The sequence below is a fragment of the Leuciscus leuciscus genome (assembly GCF_965113295.1).
Source record: "Leuciscus leuciscus genome assembly, chromosome: 6".
In the NCBI taxonomy this organism is placed as follows: Eukaryota; Metazoa; Chordata; class Actinopteri; order Cypriniformes; family Leuciscidae; genus Leuciscus; species Leuciscus leuciscus.
Genome location: NC_138730.1, coordinates 19,089,099 through 19,111,715, shown reverse-complemented (window position 1 = coordinate 19,111,715; position 22,617 = coordinate 19,089,099). Strand labels below are relative to the sequence as shown.

General features: G+C 37.5%; 1 protein-coding gene across 4 annotated transcripts in view; it reads right to left on the bottom strand.

The window, feature by feature from the left end:
* Positions 1 to 4,940: 4,940 nt before the first annotated feature.
* Positions 4,941 to 22,617, bottom strand: part of pde4bb (phosphodiesterase 4B, cAMP-specific b) — a 61,348-nt gene continuing 43,671 nt past the window's right edge. For 3 of the 4 annotated variants that reach the window (XM_082173786.1, XM_082173787.1, XM_082173788.1), the window contains 10 exons: positions 14,928 to 15,040; positions 10,596 to 10,689; positions 9,110 to 9,294; positions 8,917 to 9,015; positions 8,662 to 8,826; positions 8,199 to 8,298; positions 7,889 to 8,043; positions 7,314 to 7,436; positions 7,042 to 7,224; positions 4,941 to 6,445 (listed from right to left, as the gene is read on the bottom strand). In XM_082173786.1, the coding sequence (XP_082029912.1) occupies positions 6,158 to 6,445; positions 7,042 to 7,224; positions 7,314 to 7,436; positions 7,889 to 8,043; positions 8,199 to 8,298; positions 8,662 to 8,826; positions 8,917 to 9,015; positions 9,110 to 9,294; positions 10,596 to 10,689; positions 14,928 to 15,040 (1,505 nt within the window). In that variant the 3' untranslated portion in view covers positions 4,941 to 6,157. Of the gene's footprint in view, positions 6,446 to 7,041; positions 7,225 to 7,313; positions 7,437 to 7,888; positions 8,044 to 8,198; positions 8,299 to 8,661; positions 8,827 to 8,916; positions 9,016 to 9,109; positions 9,295 to 10,595; positions 10,690 to 10,846; positions 11,821 to 14,927; positions 15,041 to 22,617 lie in introns of those variants that run through there. The other variant, XM_082173789.1, reaches the window with a different exon arrangement.

Here is a 22,617-nt window from a genome sequence, read left to right as displayed (position 1 = left end):
GATTTTGTGATCGATTACTGATTGTATTACCATGTTTTTCCAACAAATATGATTAAATGGTGGATAACATCGTATCTAAGAAAATTACAACAACAAAAAAACATACCACTCTGAAACGTCCTGTGAAATCTGTGCTTGCAAAGTCCGTGCTTGAAATCCGTTCTGCACAATCCTCTTGTTTGTTAACATTGTCAGGGTTTGATTTGGCCTCAAAATGGTTTGAAATTAATGCCATTGTTGATATTTACATCTGAGTAGAGCTTGCAGTTATAGAGGGGCGCGACATTCCCCGAACATGAGCTAAGCGCTGCCAATCACAACACACTGGGCCAGCTAACCAATCACAGCACACTGGGCCAGCCAACCAATCACAGCACACTGGGCCAGCTAACCAATCACAGCACACTGGGCCAGCTAACCAATCACAGCACACTGGGCCAGCCAACCAATCACAGCACACTGGGCCAGCTAACCAATCACAGCACACTGGGCCAGCCAACCAATCACAGCACACTGGGCCAGCCAACCAATCACAGCACACTGGGCCAGCTAACCAATCACAGCACACTGGGCCAGCTAACCAATCACAGCACACTGTGCCAGCCAACCAATCACAGCACACTGTGCCAGCCAACCAATCACAGCACACTGGGCCAGCTAACCAATCACAGCACACTGGGCAATGAGATCACAGCTAACCAATCACAGCACATTTTGTATTTTGGAAGGAGGGGCTTAATCAGGGCTTACAGATGGAAACTAGCACTTGTAGCTAACTCTGGCTTGTTTACAGCAAGTAACTTGTTTGTTGATCAATGAGCATTGTCCCTATCAAAAAAATAAAAAATAAATATATATATATATATATATATATATATATATATATATAATCAAAAACAACATGTTCAACCAGACTGGGGAGAGAGGAGCAGTAATAATGTAAAATATGTGAAAAAAAAAAGCATTTTTTGACCAATCAAGCATGAAAACATATTGTAGTACACTCCAAAACAAAATCAAGACTTAGTAGAAGTGCATAATAGGACCCCTTTAATAGATAAAATTGTCAGTGATAGAATATAAGAAACTTTTATTATGGATGTTTGTTCAGCAGTGTAGCACAGTCTGAATACATAAGACATCCTTTATTCTCTGTTTGAGTTGTGCAGAATGTTTGACTTTCTGTTTGTGGTGCTGGGTAAGGGCGAAGATTAGATGTGATCAACAGATTGCCTTCCAAAGAGACAGATTTACTAGAATAATTTCCTAAACTTACTCTGTATGTCAGATTACAACTACTTGCATACATACGCACATATGCACGTACTGTAAATATTCAGGTTTGTCACTGTCAGTCCTCATTCTCAGGAATTGTCTTCCTCTCTGTCAACAAACTCATTGTTTTATTCCCCTTGAATGAATTCTGTGATCAGATATTCAACATGGCCCTCATCTTGAGTGCACGATAAACGATCCTGCTACCAGGAAATTTGCCCTTTTCCATGAAGGGAAAGTAATCAGACTGGTTTTTGCCATGAAGAAGCTTGATCACTTCCTCCTCTGGAGCTCCGGGCCCTAAGAAAAGCCTCCAGTGGCCCACATGTATTGAGTTTCCACATGCTGCTCACTGGAACAACAAGCACTTTGACGTCAAACACTGCAAAGTTTTTGTGGCACTCCAAAAAAAATTCCCAAGCTTTCATAGCTAGGCAGCGATGGAAAAAGTTAACCCAAGTGTCACAGGATTTTTTTTGTAAAAAAGGGACTGTACCCTAAATAGCACGTCCCAAGCATCTTCCACATGTACTCTGATAACTCCTAGACCCCCGTTCTCTTGTCCAGTTTTTGTTCATTCAAGCAAGTACTACTATTAACACTGTGTCAGAAAATATATTTCAGTAAACTGCTATATTTACCAAACTAGATTTTTAGAGTGGCAATGCTTTTCCGTCACATTTTAAAAAAGAAATTCAGGGGACCTTTTAACACAACTTAAATAAATGCATGGTTGCAAGATAAAAATTCCAATTAATGATTGAATTAAACCTTTTAAGTTGCAAACATTAGTTCTGGTGACACAATAATAATAAAATAAAAAAGTAGTAACTTTGTCTTCTAAATGGTCTTGATAACTCTGAAAATTTGGCAGTGGATTTCTAGTTCCCAGGATGCTTTACGTAAGGAACATTAAAGGAACCGTATGTAAGAAATGTATTTCAATTAATCATAAATTAATATGACCCTGATATGTCACTAGAAATACGAAATACGTCGTGACAAAGTCCGAAAAAAAAACTTACTGTGTAGGACTCGTCACTTGCCATTGGAAGCTCCTTGTAGCAACCTACGTTCCTGCTGGATCCTGCAGCCTAACTGGCAACCTCAAGTCAGGGGGGAGGGGGAGGGGATACACCGCTCTACAGTAATTTAAAAAAGTGATTGCAGTACCAGTTTTGGCCACAATCTAACATACGGTTCCTTTAAGACCCGTTCACACCAAGGACGATAACTATAACGATACGATAAATATTTAAATTGTTCTAAATATAAAGGAATAGCAGAGTCCACACCACAACTATAACGCTAAAGATTTTTTGAATCACTTTCAAAACTATTTTGTCCAGCTAATGAATGATAAACATGAGAGCCAATCAGAATACATCCTGCTTAAGAGCTCGAGCATTTAAAGCGACAGGCGACGAAACTGCAGCACGCGCTTATGATAAACAGAACGATATTGTGCGCAGGTGTGGACGCTAATATAGTTAGCGCTTTTGGTGTGAACCAATAAAAAAACATTTTAAATGTTTTAAAGTTTCGGTTATGTTGAAGTTTTTGTGGATAGATAAGATTAATTGGTTCCAGAACCACCTCTCAATTATGTTGAAATTAGTTGGAACATGTAGGCCAATGTTTTTTAAATAATTAACTTATGCCACAAATTAAGTTCCTCTAATTCAGTGTTGTTTGTTGGTTGAATATAATGTCAATAGAAGTTGTTATAACTCAAAAAGATTGATGCAAACTGTTGCATTTGTTGTTGTTGAGCCAAAGCATTTGTTTTTAGAGTGCATAGCCCAAGTGTGTTAATAACGCAGTTTAAACGTGAGGGGTTTGTTTCAATCGAATCAAATTTCTAGGGTGGCATCCATGATATCCTAAGGTGCTTTGTAACAACTTTAAATTCAGTCAGTCAGAACACAGCGTTCGCTACACAAAGATCAGCATGCTGAAGCTGATCATCGACATTACTGGTAACCTTTAGCATAAATGTAACTCTATGAAACCAGTCTTGCTGAGTAGGATGCTCTTCATTTGTTTCTAGGTGGCGGCTGCTGTCACGTCTGCGTGATCTCTACTCTGATATGTGGTGAATGAGTACGTTGTTTCATTCTGTTTTTGGTGTTTGTTTTATCAGCGCGATCAGGGGAAATAGCTAACACCCAATTATTCCACCCGTTTTCATGTAGGCCTATGTGTGAATGCAATAACATGAAATGAAGCATTCAATATTTTTTTAGAATAATCTTGAATTTCTGTTGGTTTTAAGGGCATACTTTTGATACGTTTGTTCTAAGGACTTTTTACATCACTGCTAGTCTTCAATTAACACAAACATTAACAAAAATGAACAAAAAAATTAAGTTACATAGCAGACAGAGTCTGAAAACTCAACCACAAATCTCACAGCCAAACTAGGTGGATACTAAAGCTAAATTGTCTCATGTATAATTGCATACTGTTTTTATGTAACAAATTTGGTCCCACTTTATATTACGTTTAAATTAATAATTTGAATGCACTTATGCATTTATGCATAATTGTTACTTAAATTTAAAAATACCTGCATGAAATTACAGCTGTAAAAAATTACACTGTTGACCCTTCCCTTAAACCTTAACCCACCCTTAAACCTACCCATATACCACCAAACCTGACCCTTAACTTACCCGTATCCCACCTCCTTAGCAGCAAAAGTGTTTCACAATACAACATGAACACAATACATTGTTGTTACGTGGATGCATTGTTGTGGTTTTGCTCCTGTACCCATTGCCTTTGTTCCTTGTTCCTGCTATTCATTTGTTGTCATTAGTTGATTGACGAGTCCCCGCATTATTTGGTGTATTTTAACCCTCCTCAGGTTACAGTTCGGTGTATTACCTTCTTTATTTTTGGTTTGTTAATAAAATGGCTGGAATTATATCCATCTCCTTCCTTCCTCACCATCCTCTGACATTTATACCTAACCTTTTTTTTTTATATGTAAGTTAATAGTAGTTAGAGACACCTAATATAAAGTGTAAACACTATTTGTTTCTTGTAGCTATATGGTTTATATTATGTGCAGGAATGTTACAGTGACATATTTTCCCGTTTGGTTCAGTACAATTCTAGGCCGTCTGCCCCTATAGATAGACATGAAGCATGCAAAAGAAATTACATCACTTACAGACCGAAACATTTTCATTTCTTTTTTTGTTTAATCTCTCTTTTTTTGACAAATAAGAAATGTGCAACACAACTTTAACAGAGGATTAATACTAAAAACGATAATATAATAACAATAAATATAATAATAATGGAGATAACAGTGATTCCACCAGTGAAATCACAGTTGTTCCACAGTGTGCTTGTTCATCATCCGCTTCACAATGACAAAGAGTAGAAAAGACAAGTTTTAGCTTCACACTGTAAACGTAATTTCAATTTGGGCAAATTACGTCAGTTGAACTGTGGCAAAATGTAGTCATGCTTTCGTGAATCAGAATAAAAAGAAGAAAATAAATGCATTAAAAAAAAAGTAAGCAGAAGCAAATAGTATACATCTTGTTAGGATAAGATACTTGTTGATTTAAAGGCTAATCTCAGTCAGAATGACGTGCGTTCACCACATCAGTTCCTGAACATTCAGGAGGAACCACATTGTTTGACATCAGTGATTGTGTAATTGAGGTTTATTGTTGACTTTGTTCCGTGAATATTAACAGCTTAGATTCTAAGAAGTTGACATTCTAAGAGTTGACATTTTTAATGTTAAATCTGAAGTCTCTTTTGTTTCTGACATAAAAGTATCTTAGTGACATTTACAGACACAAAGAGGTCATTTTTAAATATATAGTACATAAAAAACTGTTTTAAATGTCGCTATTAAGGGATGTTTGTTTCCCATATTAAAGTGGTTTAAAAGGAATGATCTGGGTTCAATACTAGTGCAGCTCGATCAACAGCATCTGTGGGATGATGTCAGTTACCAAAGAAAAAATCATTTTGATCATAAATTCAATTCAGACTATCCAACATAAAAAAATCAATAAAAAAAAATCAATAAGTAGTTCCTTATTGTACTTATAATGGCTCTTACAATGGAAATACAATACAAGTAAAAAAAAAATTATATATAAATATTCAGTGGTAATCAACATAATTGCCACTAATACAATCAAAAGAGCTTAATTTATATCCAGCCCAGGACATTCCTTAAGAGTAACCACTAAAATGCTGGACTCTTTGGAACCTTTTTTAAAAAACTTAATATGACATAAAACACCACATTATCTGTACCAGAGGAATCGCTTTATAAGAACGCCTTTTAGAGAAACTGTGTGTTACAAAGTACAAAGGTTTTGTATTAAATAAAGATAAAGTATGCTGGCACAAGAAATAGATTATTCTGTTTTCTAAAATTTAGGAAGACTGCATTCCCAATACAGGACTGGGAATTATGCTTTCAGCATGACGACATTCATCACTTTTGAAGTTCAAAAAAGTAGTCTTTTCTTTCTTTTTTTTATTACAAAAAAGTCCATTTAATGTTGTAGTACAAACCCCTCTTATATGAGGGTCAGCATTTCTCCTTCACAGAATCCCACTCCAACATTCAGATCAGAATGTAGTGTCCGATTAAGAAAATCCAGCTTATGGCACTTTCGGGGTACGCCCATCCGTCCACTTGCAAATGTCCAACTTGACTGGATTCTTGCAAATTCTGTGAAAGCTATATTGTGTAGGATGTTCGCTCGCTCCCCATTATAGGCTCTGTAACAACAGCAGAGTCCCAAGACACAGTGGTCCTCAGTGGGATTCTCAGATAGCAGGAGAATAACCTTCCTCCACTTTACTCTGTCATCAAATACGGCCAACACGTAGTGAGGTGCTACGTCTCGGCAGATGAAGGAGAATGCGTCACAGTCTCTACACTGTCTGTCTCAAAGAGGTTCTCTGTATCCTGCTTGGCTCCTTCCTCGTCCTCCAACTCGAACTGAAACTTATCTCCACCGTCAGTTCCCGTTTCGAAAAAGGGAGGGGAGGGACTCTGTGGTATCATGCTGTGGTACCAGTTCCTGTTCTCTTCTAAAGTGTCCAAGATATCCTGCGCATCTGGATGCACCAGGTCCGCCCAAGTCTCCCATAGCGGGTGCACGATGTAGTCAATGAAACCAACCTAAAAGGAAAACAAACAAATGATAAGTCCCTTCTAGAAATAGCCAGACTTGACCAAAAGAAATGCACTTAATTGTAAAAAAAAAAAAAAAAGTGAGTATTTTTTAAAAAACCAAATCTGCAGATAATATAATAATGAAATAAAAGGCCATTAAGTGTACTTAAAGAGTTTCTTAAGTACACTTAAGTACACTTTTAAAAGTCCAGTTTGTAATACTGTCACATTAAGTTTTACTTTAAAGTGCTTTTTAAATAGTTTAATAATCTGTTGCCATGCTGTAAAGTACATTTATTTCGATGTGTTGACTAACATACATTAACAGCATAACATTTAACAACATAAAGCACATGCAAAGTGCTTGACTATAAAACTATGAAACCTACTTTTATTTATTAAGCCTACTTAAGTGTTTCAAATTTCACTAATTGAACTTAATATAAATTGAATTGTAAATAACATTCAGTTAAATGTTTGAAAAACATTCCATTCAGTTCACACTTAAGTATATTATCTCCATAATAAGTGCTCTTTTTTAAAGTATGCTAAAGTGTAGTTCTTTTTCCACGAGGAATGACTTGGAGGCGATGGATGCCCACCTGAGACTTCTCCACTGAAGCGGTGTGTTTGTCACACATGGGGCTGATCTCCATGCCTCGCTCTCTCTCTCGGTCACCCTGGTGGAAAAACTCTTCCATAATGCGGTCCGTCCATTGCCGGTACAGATCCAATGGCTTGGTGGGATTGCTGAGATCGGCACAGTGAACCATATTTCTTAAGACCTGTGGACATAGTGAGACATGACGTTGAATGATGAGGAAGCAGTGAAGAACTGAATGTTGTTGTTGAGGACACATAAGCCAAGACTCACCTGTATCCTGTCCGTATAGTTGTCGAGCAACAACACTCCTGAACTCGTCACCTTCTTGGTCTCGACCATTGTCTTCAAGTCAGCCAGTAAGCTCATGTGCTTGGACATGTCTGTCGCTAGTACCTATTGAGAGAGATGGAGACTTAGTTTGTTCGACGCATTTTTGCAGGCCCAGTCATTTCAATAGGAATCTGTGCGAGTGAGAGTTTTGTGTAAGGGTGAAAAACTTCAATTAAAAGTTTTACTTTAAAGTACATTTTAAACTATTAAGCCGTACAACATTTTATGATCAATAAGTTATACACATATGTTTTTACTTTGCTTTAACTCATCAAAATAAGTTAAGCAATTTTCTACTTTTTTAAGTTTCAACTCATTTTTTTTAAGTCAGTTTAATGTAATTGAAGTTGATTGAACTTAAAAATTTAAAAATTTACTGTGTATGTTTGGTGGGTAACACTTTACAACAAGATCCTATTAGTTAACATTAGCTAATGCATTAACTAACTAATAAGCACTTTCAAGTTCAAATACTTGCATTTCATTTTGTAAATGTAATTTTTAAAAAAGCCTACCAGGTCAATGACCATTTTCCTGAGAGACTGTCGCTGTTTCTTGGAGAGGTTTTGGAACATATCACAGTTTTCCCCTTGCAAGAGCTTGAACCCAACCGCTAGGTGATGGTTCTCGAGAACAGACTCATCATTGTACATGAGCGCCAGCTCGGAGTCTGCAGTAAAGAGAGGCATGGTCATAACATAACAGTCATAACATTGAGGCTTTGCTCTTCCATATGGTTTGACTTGCAATAACTGCAGCAGTTTCGACTCATAAGCATGCATAGTCTTCAATATGTAAAGGGAGGAGAAGATAAAACACACTCACTGGTATTAATTAGGAACTGGTTTGAAACCCCTGGGTGGTCCACGTCATGGATGGCTGCTGCAAAGATAGCGGCCAGGATCTCCAGGTCTGTAAAGACTGCCTGTGAATAATAACGGCGAAAGGACTGTTTCATCAACTTTCCTCAATGCATTAAACTTGGTCAAGTACTGTGTGTTGCACACAGTTCAAGCATCATAACACAACTCTTTAAGCTGAAACAGATTCAGTTTTGACTTTGTTTGCCAATGACCTTTAATAAAACTAAATATTTTGTAGATAAAAGACAGCTTTGTCTTTTCAAGTTTTATTTTTGCACTAAGAGAAAACAAAGCGAAAACCAGCTGCAGACAAAACACGCAGGCTGTTTAGAGATTAGAGGGTTCACACATAATGAAGATTAAAGACAAATCAGTTGAAAGGGCTCAGAAACAGCTATGACTGGCTACATATTCGAGTTCCTCACCTCCAGTGCTGGTGTGGACAGCAGGATGTGTGTGGACTGGGCCACATCAGCCGCGTGGAGACTGTTGTGATAGGCCACGTCTGCGTGGTAGTGGTCTTCAAGGGTCATCATGTATGTCACAAAGGTGTCTACTGGGATCTTGAATGTCTTCATTAAATCTCTCTCCTACGTGAAAAAAAAACATGCTTTAGTTACATTACATTTTTTTAAAACACATCTCTTCACTTGTGAGATGAGCTTTTTTTATGTACTAACCTGAAAGATGGCATACATGATGCAGGTGAGAGGCCGGTGGTGAGAGTGCTCCGAAACATTGAAGATGTTCAGACCCCACTTGTTGATGTTCTCCAGGTCCTACATGCAAGAGAGGATTCGTTCAATTACGGTACAAACTCGACAAAATTGCACGATTTCCATGCAACAGGTGGTCTGTAACGTACAACTATACCTTAGAGAGCAAGTCCTCCAAATCTGTTTTCACGCCGAACCTGGCCGTACTGCTGCTGCTGGGTAGACCAGGGCCATGCGTGACCTTCCTCACCCCGCTGATCTGATTCATGAGCTGCTGCTGCCTCCTCTTCCTCTCCCGCGATTTCGAAGTGGGCGAAGGGATCTCCAGCTCATTCTGTTTATCTACAGGGGGAGAGGTTTCGGCCTGTTACTCATGAGATTGTTCATTTCAGCACTCGCACACTCAATTCACAACAGCAGCCAGGACTTTTCAGACTCATTGAGTGAGTTCAAATGCACAATTTTTTTTGTACAAGCCACCTACAAGTTCAAAAGTTCATGCAACAGTTAAGTGTTCCTAGCTGAAAATATCCATTTAAACCAGAATGATGGCCCAGGTTGGTTTATGCTGGTTTGATGCTGGGATCAGCAAAGCCATGGTCTTATTAGAGAAGCTGCCTTATGGGAGCAGAAGTGGCAGTGTGCCGATTCTTGTTTATTTTGAGCTTATTGGAGAAGCTGGCAGCCAAAGTCTTAGTGGGTTACATAAGTGTATTGTTATATTGGTCAAATCTAAAATAACGGTTTACGGATTAAACCTGTTTTGTTCAGTTTGTCAGCAAATAACAACAGAAACAGTTTTGTTTAAATAGTATTTTTGCTTGACATGAGAGAGCATTTTGATTCATATTAAATTACAATTTAAGGTTTGAAACAAGGCAAAAACGAACACATTTTCTTATAAAAAGTATTTTTTAAGTTGGCCCAAAGTATGTATTTTTAGTACTCCAGTTTATAGTACTTGTGTCTGATGTCAATTCCTACTGAGGTCTTTAAGAAAAACAAAGTTGATACTCAAAACATGTATTGAAAAAAACATCCGAGTCTCCTGAGATGAGAGAGAAACCTCTTGATTTATTTTCTCCGTTGACGTCCAAGAACCACACGTTCTTTCTTTTCGTTCTAAACACCTCTTGTTTGTCAGTCAGGAGAGCTTGAGCTGCGTGTGAGCTCTCAGTAACACTGCATATTAAGAGTGTTTGTCTAAAAAATCTCCCCGTTGATGACTCTCCTGTTGATGAGTAAGTGCGTAGGCTGTAGGGCTCTGAACGGCAGGGTTAGGGGAGTACAGTGACCCTGTGGCAACTAAAGCAGACTACGGTTTCAGCCCTCCTTTCTCTCACACACACTCTTGCTGCGTAGATTCCTGACCAGATCAGACTGGTTTGAAAAACAGGCTCACTCTCTCTAGCTATCAGTGTTTTCATGGTGAAGTGTTATCCACAATCTTTTATCTCTGTCACCATCTGAGACATGGCTTTCACCATATTTCTCATGATGTTTTGGTTTCTCAGTTGTTTAGCCCACATGTCTGAAACTCTGCATACTGCAGTAAAACCACTGTATGAATCTCTCCTCTCCCCATAAATCTGTTTTTATGCTATTGCCTATTATAAGACGATGAAAAGAACACTCAGACTCACCTAAGAATGTGTTGGAGATGAACTCGGACACCTGGTTTCCAGAGCGACTCATCTCAGACAGATGTGTCAGTTCCCGATTCAACATCCTTTTGAACTAAAACAAACAAGACAAGTCTTGTTAAACTCATACAGTATAAATATTTCTGGACTTCTCAATTGCCAGTCCAAGCAATGCAAGAAACTCAAGCAACATCCATATTAAACAACCAGTACATTCCAAGCGATGTGCGCCGGTTAACCCACAAACACACCTTAATGTAACCCCAGGACACTGAGAGCAGGTAGTTGACTTCAGGCATGATGGGAGTCTTCAGTTCGTGCCTAAACCCTGAACTCCTCTCTTCATTTGAGTTATACACAAACTCTTCTCAGCTCAAACAAAAGCCCAGCGCTGACTCTCCTAAACTCATCCCTCTGTATTCTCTTTCACATCCCAGCCAGGTTCCCATAAACAGCAACAATAAGGAGAAATCCAGATAGAGTTCCATGATATCTGCTGCATCTGCCATACAGTCTTGTTTCTCTCTCTGTTTTTTTCTGTCTCCCTTTCACCCTCCTCTCTCTCTCTCTCTCTCTCTCTCTCTCTCTCTCTCCTGTCTTTACACTCCACATCCTTTGCCGCAGCAAAGACGGATACATGCACATAAACACACAAAACCCACAATGCTCTGCTTTTAACCTGCAAGACTAACAATGAAGTTTTTCAATTTGTATATGCATATTTTTTATGCAATACCCATGCATGATACAAAATAGCTTTACAGTTACTGTATGATATGATCTTTGGTCTGTAGTAATAATCATATCACGAAAATTCTCACATAATCCGAGGTGTTTGCATGAAAAAAAACTCCAGCCAGACAGAAGTAGTAATTACTCAATATTATTAATCAGTCCCGCACATCCTCCACACTTAACAGCAAATATGACCCTTCTGACACATCAGCTTTATTCTCGTAATATATTGTTCTGGGAAGTTTTGAACATGGTTTTGCAACGGGCTATTTTTCTGAAACTCAAACATTGTAGCATGATGTTAGCCACGGCAAGGTCATGTGGGCAATTCCCAGGGAATGCAAAATTGCTAAAATATATATCTTGCCAGTTGCTTCGGATAAAAGCATCTGTTAAATGCATAAATGTAATGAAAGTACACTTCGACTGATAATATAGAAGAACTAGACTGTCAAACCGAGGTCAACAAGTCCAAAAAAATTTAAATTTAATGTAATTTGTTTTAATATAAAAATTATATATAACAAATTATAATCGTTATTTATACATAATACTTAAAATTTATTAAATGTTTTTTGTTTTTTTACATTTAGTATGTTTAGTAAAATAAGGATATAGTTTAAAACAAAATGTTTTAATTTAATAAAAATTGTAAATAAATTATCAGTTTAAATTCATTATTTAAATTGAACTTTATAATTAAAAATGAAGTTTTAAAATGAAACGTAATGTAAAACAAAATCAAGACAGTCAAACTACTGCACTATTCCCCGTTTTCAGAAAGTTGGCAATTTATTTATTTATTCATTCATTTATTCAACTTTTTGCACACATTCCAAAAATGAAAGACAATTCTGAGCTCATAAATTCTCATTTCTTTTAACAACAAACAACGATCAATAACAATCTTTAACAATCTTTCTTATACAAAAGAGGACAACCAATCAAACTCCAATAACTGAGACGGATGAATCGGTTGCTTTAAGATTAAACCCCAAAACAAAATCTCACCTCTCTCCAGCTTTTAATCACACCAAATTTGATCTGTTTCTCCGAGTAGCACAGTCCCATTGTTGCAGCGAAGGAGTTTCGTTCAGTACTGGTGAGCATGTGCAAGGCAGTGCCTGTGAGCTCACTCTGACGGCTGTCAGGAAATGCCTTAGACAAAGTGCTAACTGATTCACCTCACTGTAGACGACAAGCCCTCCTCCCTCTCGACTCTCTCTCAGGTACAGGCGCGCTGAGACCACGCTATTCTTGCTCTGACTGCACACATGGGTGGAACTGACTCAATTACTACTCACAGATCTTCAAAGGCGTGACGAGAAGACTCAGAGTCTTTTGTCGTTCATATTTAATGACGTGAATTGAAGACTTTCGCAATGTAGGTGGATCTCATTATGTGTTGCCTTTCCACTTTCAACAATAAATAATGAACTAACAATAACATTACTTTCAAATAAACAATATAATTATGACTAGAACTTGTTAAAGGGATAGTTCAACCAAAAATGAAAATTAGCCCATGATTTACTCACCCTGAAGCCATAGGTGTACATGCCATTCTTCTTTCAGACGAATACAATTGGAGTTATATTTAAAAAATGTCCTGGCTCTTACAAGCTTGATAATGGGAGTGAATGGGTGTCTGTCTTTGGAAGTCCATCAGAGCGCATCTATTCACGATTAAAGGGATAGTTCACTTTGAAATTAAATTTTGGTATGTTTTAGCTTACCTCAAGGGCATCCAAGATGTAGGTGTCTTTTTTTCCGCAGTAGTTTCAATTTTTATATTTTTAGGTCAAACCGTTCTTGTCTGTCAGTCATATAATGCAGGTCTATGGTCAACAATTCCTCATCGTAATTACACATTGATGGCCTAAGACACGAAACGAGCGGTTTGTGTGAGAAAACGAACAGTATTTATATCGTTTTTACCTCTTATACGCAGACATGTCGAAGTGATCTGATCTGACGTGTACGCAGACTGGTGCATAGATATATACACTAGATGTCGCCTTAAAGACATTCGTTCCAATAAACTGCCGTAGACAAGGCGACATCTAGTGTGTATATATCTATGCACGTACACGTCAGATCAGATCACTTGGACGTGGCTTTGTATAAGAGGTAAAAACGATATAAATACTGTTCGTTTTCTCACACAAACCACTCGTTTCGTGTCTTAGGCCATCAATGTGTAGTTTACGATGGGGAATTGTTTAATTTGGACGACGGGGAATTGTTTTAATTTGGACTCAGTGCTTGCTCTTTGAGACAGTGACCATAGACCTGCATTATATGACTGACAGACAAGAACGGTTTGACCTAAAAATATCAAAATTGAAACTACTGCGGAAAAAAAGACACCTACATCTTGGATGCCCTTGAGGTAAGCTAAAACATACCAAAATTTTATTTCAAAGTGAACTATCCCTTTAAAGTGCTCGACACGGCTCTCCGGGGGTTAATAAAGGCCTTCTGAAGTGAAGTGATACGTTCGTGTAAGAAAAATATCCATATTTAAAACTTTATCAACTAAAATAACTAGCTTCCGGCAGATGGCCGTACGCATCGATTTACGCCAAAAGAGTAACTCTTGAACTTGATGCACAACGTTGTGTGTATTTGTGTGTGTATGTATTTATTTATCACATATATATATGTGATAAAATGCAGTATAATACAGTCTGGAATGCTTCAATGTCAGTGAGGTAATGTGTGTCCTCTATAACTCTATGCTCTCTATCTAGATCTGATTAGGTATCAGGGTAAACAAAGCAATGAGGTCACAAGTGAAAGAGAGGCCAGTGCCAGTGGCAGTACTCAAATAATGCCTGCATGAAAAACTCTGCTTCAATCATTTGGTTAAGTAATGAGTGTTTCAACAGTTTCCTTTCAACATTGATTCCAGTAAATCCACTGAATCCATAACCACCCACACTTACAGAGTTGAATTCATGTGTTTAAAATAAAATAATAGCCGATCGGGCCAAAAGCCTTTCACCAAGACAACAAACTGGATATAAACTATAGGCTATTACAATTAATACACATTATTTTAGTGTTTCTTATTCAATTCTTTGGGTAACAATCAGGCAATCACTTCAAGTTATTGCATGCTTTCCTACCAACAATATAATTGTTTTGCGACAACATCTCAAGATCCCACATCAACAACCCATCATCAATGACGTTCCCAGTATTAACCTCACAGACATGACCAGACTGTTCATGAACAACCGCATACTCTATCCATGTATCAGCATAACATTTTTTTTTTTTTTTAATCCAGGATTCAAAACTGCATTTGAGAGATGTGACTAACCAATAATGGTGCACTATGGAAATAAGATGACTAAACTTTTCAGACTGTCTGAGACTGTATGATAGACCATCATTAAAGATACTTCAGTAGGGTTTGCAGAATATCACAAGAGGTTATCAAATCCTCCTTATTCCATCTAATTCATATACCAACAAAACATTGACTTAGGCTTTGAAATAAAAAAAATGTGTAAGGCATCAAAAAGTCTATCACAAAGAAAGTTAGCATTAGTTCAAATTTGGAGTTTTAAAGAGCAAGTGCCATCTCACCTTGTTGGAGGCCATGTCACTGACGGAGCGGTACGTCTGGATGGTCTCCAGCTGGTCCAGGCACCAGTCTAGCTCCTCCATGGTCTCCACGGCCAGCTTCTGGTAGGACTCATCTGGTAAGAGACACACGGACATGTATTGAGGATCCGGCCTCTGAAAAGGTGGTCCGCAGTGATCTTTCATGGTGGGCTGAGTGCTGCTGGTGTAGTCATTCTGTTCTGATAGCAGCTGGATTACTAGCTCACTGCTCGCTGCATAGTCCTTTCCATTGTGTCTCCAAACTCACCTACTGTGCAGTCTGTCAGCTAGTCAGTCTCTTTCTCCTCACATCGCCTTGTGCTGATGTGTCAATGAGCCTCAGACCCGGGGGAGCTTAGTGGGAGGGACTCTAAAACTCATTCCCTATTTCTCTCCTCTTCTATTGACTGAAAATGCATTTAATTGAAACCAAAATGAGGAGAGAATAGTGAAAATGATTAATGCTCAATTATCTTGTTCGTAAATTATCTTGATGGATAAATCTGATAAAAAAGGAGTAAGAGATAAAAAAAAAAAGAGTAAATAAAATAATATTTTTAAGACCATAAAAAAAAAAACATTTATATTAATGCAAATTAAGCACATTTTTCCCTCCAGGTGTTCATTATCATAATAAGTCTGAATAGTTTACTTTTGTGTTTTTATTTTTGTCTTTATTTTCATTGCTGATTCTCATTAGATTAGAAGTGTATGGATAATTTCCATTAAGTTAACAAACATTTCCTTTAAACCTAATACACAATGCAGTGGTTACTTCAAAATACTGGGGAAAACACCTATGAAAATTTATATTAATTATTATTTTCTAACTTAAAAATATACTTCAATACAAATATTTTTACTTATTTAATATATTCATTGTAAATTCATATGAATGTATTATATACAATAATGAGAGTTAGAGTTTTGCATTATAGTATTGAGTGAGAATGTACTTAATTATCATGAAAATAATGTCATGATGCAAAAAACTCCCATAAGAGTCAATAAGTAAGTTTCGTTTTCATAAAGGGTTAGTTCACCCAAAAATATCCTGGCTCTTCCAAGCTTTATAATGGCAGTGAAAAGTAACTGAGATTTTGAAGCCCAAAAAAGTGCATCCATCCATCATAAAAGTAATCCATACTACTCCAAGGGGTTAATAAAGGCCTTCTGAAGCAAAGCGACATGCTTTTGTAAGAAATATATCCATATTTGTCTGGCTTCCGGCAATAGAGTGGCCTTTATTAACCTTCTGGAGCCGTATGAATTACTTTTATGATGGATGGCTTGAGGGTGAGTAAATTATGGGATATTTTTTTTTTTTGGGTGAATAACCCTTTAATAAAAAATCATTCTGGGGGTTAAAATAAGTATAAAGTATGACCCTTGAATTTTTTTTTTTTTTTGTCAAATGTAATATTTTATCTAATTGAACAAGTTAAAAAGATATACTTTTGACAAGACTGCTGGACAAAGAGTTGACAGGACAACAGTAAAAAGGCCTAAATCTGAGAAGAATGAATTACACCCACTACAAATTCTGCAGATGAAAGACTCCACCACCCTTACAGCGAGCCTCTGATCTTTTAGCAGACACAAGCCTTTTCCAAGGTGGTATTGGGATTTAGCGAGAGATCAGGACTCATAGAACCCCCACCACCTCCATTTGATTCCCCGATAGGGCTAACTAGAAGGAGGTATGAAATCAAAGCCAGGGCTGTGTTTGCAGGAGCAACCCGAGAGGCAAACTTTACTCCCCTCGCTGGCCAGCATCCAGTCAAAGCTCAACAGGAGCCAAGCAAAGTAAACCACTTCCCCGGAGGTTGAGACGCCGCTAAATCGTGGAGCGGATTTCCGTGCGACACTCAGGCTGGAGTCTCCCCTCAGGATGCAAATTTTGTCTAAATTAACCATTTATTCCCTGCCTTGTTGCAGGATGACCTCGGAAATGTGGCACTGACAAGTTCATCTGGCTTCCAGTTCAAACTTTGCTCACAGATCTGTATTGCACACAAACCAGGTCAGTCTCAGGTCAGACAAATGCAAATGCATGATCAATACATAGCAAACATGATCCCATTGAACATAGGGAAAAATATACCTAACTCTTTCCTTCATATACTTCCCCGCCATGCAGCAATTTTTTTTTTAAGTTGCCGGCTGGCGCCCGCATTTTTGACCATTTTCACAAAATTTTCATGGCCCTCAGAATATTGTGTCGTATGAATATCTGAACATACAATATATTAAAAGAAAGAGCAGAGTCTCTGCTTTTAAACAAACAAATAATTTTTTTTTTATTCTAGCTTCATGCATTCTTTTTTTATCAAAACTTAAATGTGGGTAAGTTTAATTAAAAAAAGCAAAACTTTCAACAAAAAGCTGAGAAAATCGTGTTTTTGTCAAAGAATACGTCTGGATGGGATTCAGAACGATGATCAAAATACATAGTGTAGATAGAGTCCATCAACACCCCCAAAGGGTCGACGTTTCATTCAGTAACATCAGGCAGTTTTAATTTATAGGCTGTTTAAAGTTTGATGATAATGTTAATGTGTAAGCAATGATCATGCGTAAGCAATGCTTCTATCGCTTGTTCATTCATTCATTCATTCATTCATTCATTCATTCATTAGACTTTATTGTCCACCTTAGTGGAAATTTGTCTTCGACCTCTCCGAACAGATATGCATCAGTGACACCACTGCTGTTTCTGCTGCTTCTTTACTTTGCCTGTGTTTTTTTGTTCTGGAGATTTTGTAATAATTCAGAAGATATGTAATAGTGGTGCAGGGATGACATCAAAATCCGGAAGACGCTGGTTCCCTCAAGATTTTCGTATGGTTTTTCCATTTATGAGTAAAATAAGGTCTGTTCTATACTTTTAAAAATATATTCAAATAGAAAACTGTTATTTTAAATTGTAATAATATTCCTGTTTTTTTTCTTTTCTGTTTTTGTTGTTGTTGGATTAAATAAATGCTGTCTCGGTGAGCATAAGAGACTTACAGACTCCAAACTTTTGAATTTTATCACACGTCTAATGTTTATTATCTTGTGGCTATACAAAACCAGAAATGTAATGTGCTTCCACTGTTAAAAACAAACCGTGGCAATGCTGACAATGCAAATGTCCTTGCGTTGCATTATAAATTGCACACTGACACAGCCAGGAATGCAGTGGCATGTGACTCGAGATTACTAGAAGTTCCTGTGTTCACGTACTTGAGCATTTTTCAGGCCTCATATTATCCCCACATAACATTTTACCTTTTTAAATCACAACAATATCTTAAGCCAAACCACCGTCATTTAAATCCAAACATTTAGCAAGAAAAAAGGCCCGATTTAAACAAAACATTCAGCAAGTGTGGCTTTCTGCTGTGGATTGACTAAGACAGCCAATTAATTACTATGGTATTCATCATCATGATCCTATAATTGGTCATGTGGCACAAATACCACATGCATCGATTAGCATGAACGCAAACGCTTCAATAAAGTTTATCCCTTGAGTTTAATTGATGAGTTAATCACTGAGTTCCAGCGAGCACCTACAAATAAAGTGACCACATCCAACAATGAGCTCCGGATCCCATGTGCGTAACCGCTGTAAAACCGAGCGAAGGGTTTGCATTAACCCTGCTGACGTCTGTGAGGGATATACAGTGCATTACTCCTGATGAATAAGGTCATTTTAGAGAAGCCTCCTGCGCTCAAGATGTTTCACATATGGAGTCCATTTAAGCCGTGTGTGTAGATCTAAAGCCTGGCATGGATACACACGAATAAAAGCATCAATATGTCAACGCCACGGGAGCTTGAGAGAGAACAACGACTGGGCAACTTTCACCAGGGGCCTAAATGAAGCCAAGCATGTGCCACTGCAACTAGTGATGTCTAAAATTATGGTTAGGATCATTTTGGTAAAATCAGATTATTTTAGATATTTGTAAAACATAAATATTATATTGTCCATAGTTTTTTTTTTTTTTTTTTTAAAGAAACTGATACTTTTATTAAGCAAGGATACATTAAAGTGATCAAAAATGACATTTATAATGCTACATAAGATTTCTATTTCACATAAATGCTATTCTTTTGTTCTTTTTATTGATCAAATAAACCTAAAAAATACATTGTATGGTTTCCACAAAAATATTAAGGAACACTTTTCAACATTGATAATAAGAAATGTTTTTTGAGGACCAAATCAGCATTTTAAAATCTATGTAATATAATTTTGAACATTTTTCTTTCAAATATAATAGAAAATCGACAACATTATCTTAAATTGTAATCATATTTCACAGCATTACTGTTTCTGGTTGTATTTTGAGCAAATTAATAATATAGCCATATGAACATCTGAATTATCTTTATATAATCTCAAATAATGTTATTTATTACAATTTATTGTGTATAGTAAATGACTAAAAATCTACCACAAATCTATTTTCAATCTGATTTAGATTTTTCCTCTTGATGCACATTGTGTTTTCTGTTGCTAGCGTGACACCTGGTTTAAAGGGAGTAAAGATCAATAGTTCCACTTCAACAAGTACAGTAGCAGATATAATCTTGACAACACCAGAACATTGTTTCCTATCAAAACAGGATGAATCTCACCTTTCACAACAGTCAAAAATCATCATGACAAACTGTGCTGGGCAATGTCATTTGTACACGTACGCAAATTCCCAAAAAAAAAAAAAAAAAAAAAAAAACTGTTCAAAATGAACATTATGGTCATATGGCTTGCATAACTTTCATTAAACAAAGACAACAGTATTGTCATTCATTTATACAAATCAATTTCGGCATTATCTTATCAAATTTTTGTCTCATTACAGGCAAAAAATTAACAAAAATCAAACTTCAAACACATAAATCCTACAGGCGTCACGCGTCAACACTGATTAACCAGATTTTGACATGTACATACTGACATTGCACATTTTCAGTACTGAAACTGCAAATCTGATCCAATTACACTAGTAGACAAGTTGATTATTAGACTCAAAGTAAATGTCACAAGGTGTTTCACAATTTCCCTTTCGCCCAACCCCATGACGTACATCACCACTAAGTGAACTTTGAGACTTTTTACCATTGACCTTTAAGAAGTCAAACCTTCCTAGCTAAGGTCTACAGAGCGTCTGACTTTCTGTTTGATCGGCCAACGGTTTGATTCTCTTTACAAAAAACCATAGTGTGAATTTACCCAACATCCTCTCTGTCCCACAAAACCACCTCTGTGAGAGCGTTTGGCCGTTCCAGCCGCCCCTCCTCCCCCTCCTGCCGTACACTGCCCCTCTCTGTGTCCTCGTGTCCCCAGCCGCAACGCTGATATATGGGCCAGGTTTTCCTGATTTCGCCCATAAAGAGGCAAAGAGTCGGCAGCTTCTCGTTTTCGACTGGTCTGCTGGATGTGACTCATAAAGCAGAAAACTCACGACAGATGTATGATTCAGATGCTTTTGATAGTCATGGCCAATTCTATGTCATTTCAAAATGGAGTGGACAGGCTGATGCCGGTAAAATTCTTTCTCAAAAGGTTCCAAATGAAACAGACTGTAGCTGTAGACCATGTGTCTTTTTTAAACTATGGGTTAAAAGGGGACCTATTATGCCCCTTGTTACAAGATGTAAAATGAGTCTCAGGTGTCCCCAGAATGTGTCTGTGAAGTTTCACCTCAAAATACCCCACAGATCATTTAAGTCAAGTCAAGTCAAGTTTATTTGTATAGTGCTTTTCACAATACAGATTGTATCAAAGCAGCTTCACAGTATTAAATTAAAATAATACAACAAAGTTTGTTTCAAGAGGAATTTATTAATTGATAAAATTAAATTAAATATCCCCAAAATATCCCCAACTGAGCAAGCCAAAGGCAACAGTGGCAAGGAACCGAAAAACTCCATCAAGTGACCTAATGGTGTCCTAAAACTCCATCAGGTGACATAATGGTGTCCTAAAACTCCATCAGGTGACATAATGGAGAAAAAAAAACCTTGGGAGAACCCAGGCTCAGTCGGGGGCCAGTTCTCCTCTGGCATTTATGAGCTAGAGGCCGGATTGTAGTTTGAACTGTAGGATTATATGAATGCCTGGCTGAAGAAATGCGACTTTAATCTAATTTTAAACTGGCAGAGCGAGTCTGAGCAACGAACAGCATCAGGAAGACTATTCCAGAGTTTTGGAGCCAAATGTGAAAATGCTCTCCCTCCTTTGGTGGTTCTGGATATCCTAGGTATGACCAAAAGCCTTGAATTTAGTGATCTTAAAGAGCGCGATGGATTATAGGGCGATAGAAGATCCGTTAAATAGACTGGAGCTAAGCCGTTTAGGGCTTTATAAGTCAGTAGCAATACCTTGTAATTAATACGGAACTTTATAGGTAACCATTTATTATACCGTGTTGTAGAGATGCGCGGTTGGCGGTTATAGCCGCGGACTCCACGGGTAAACCGTGGATCGGGCGGATGACGTGACGAAAAATATTATTTTCATTAAATTTGGTCGGGTGGCGGTTGAACCAATCAAATGATTGTTAGGCCTGCTGGTATAAAATGAATTGCACTGTCTGCCAGCTCTCTTCCCAGGCAGTCAAAATTAACGGGAGTCTTCAGAACAGGCTCCTCCTAGTCGTAACCCTGACATGACAGTGCGTAGAGTTAATTAGCCTATAATGTGAATGACTTGTTATTTTATTTCGAGCTTTCTTTCTTTTTGCAAAAGTGCAATAGGCATTAATTAGTAGTAGGCTAAATAGCAGCATGTTGAAATTATTTGCCAAATTGAGTTTTTTATTGCAATGCTAAAATTGTACAGTAGCCTAATCAGGTACGGTCAGGTTTGTCGATGTGCGTTTTATTTAGGCTATTTATTTATTTTTGTCCCTGTGCGCCAATCAGACACGGAGTTAACCGGTGATATTCTGGAGAATGGGGATACAACATAGCCAATAGTGTTCAAACTGCTCTGTGAGGAAGAAATGCGAGCCGATCCTAGAGTGTTATATGTGTGCGTGCATGCTATAAAGTGAGTTAATTCTTGTTAATATGCACTTAGGAGAAAGTTTATGTTGTAATCTTGCATATAACTGTTGATTGTCTGAGTTATTGTAACTAAATTCAAGTGTTTGATCGTGTCTAACTAACGATCGTTACATGCATGATCATATTCACTTCTGCCGTCGAATTATACAATCGCTTTGATTATAATGCTGTCATATTTTATGTTGAGAGAGATCGTTTTTCATGTTCAAGATGTCTGTAGTAAATTGCCAGTATAAGTGTGAGTTGATTTAGTTAAATCAGTTAGAGATTATAGTTAAATGGCATATTCAGATGCTAATATGGCTAATCAAGAAGCTATTGTATTTCACTCTTATTGCAAGTAATATACCACACAAATTGTACTATTGTTTACTATATTGGATTGTTAAATAATTGGATCTGAAGTCTGTATTATTTACTTATTGTAATTGTTATTTATCTTTGTACAGACCACACACAAACATATGCTTCAGTAAAGACATCAAAGGAAAGAACTGTGGTTGACTGAGTTCCTGGGTTCTGATAGGCCCATCCAGGGCGAGTGTTGCTTATCCTACAGTCCTTAAGAGATAACATTCAAATTTCCAATTCCAAACCCAACAAATGG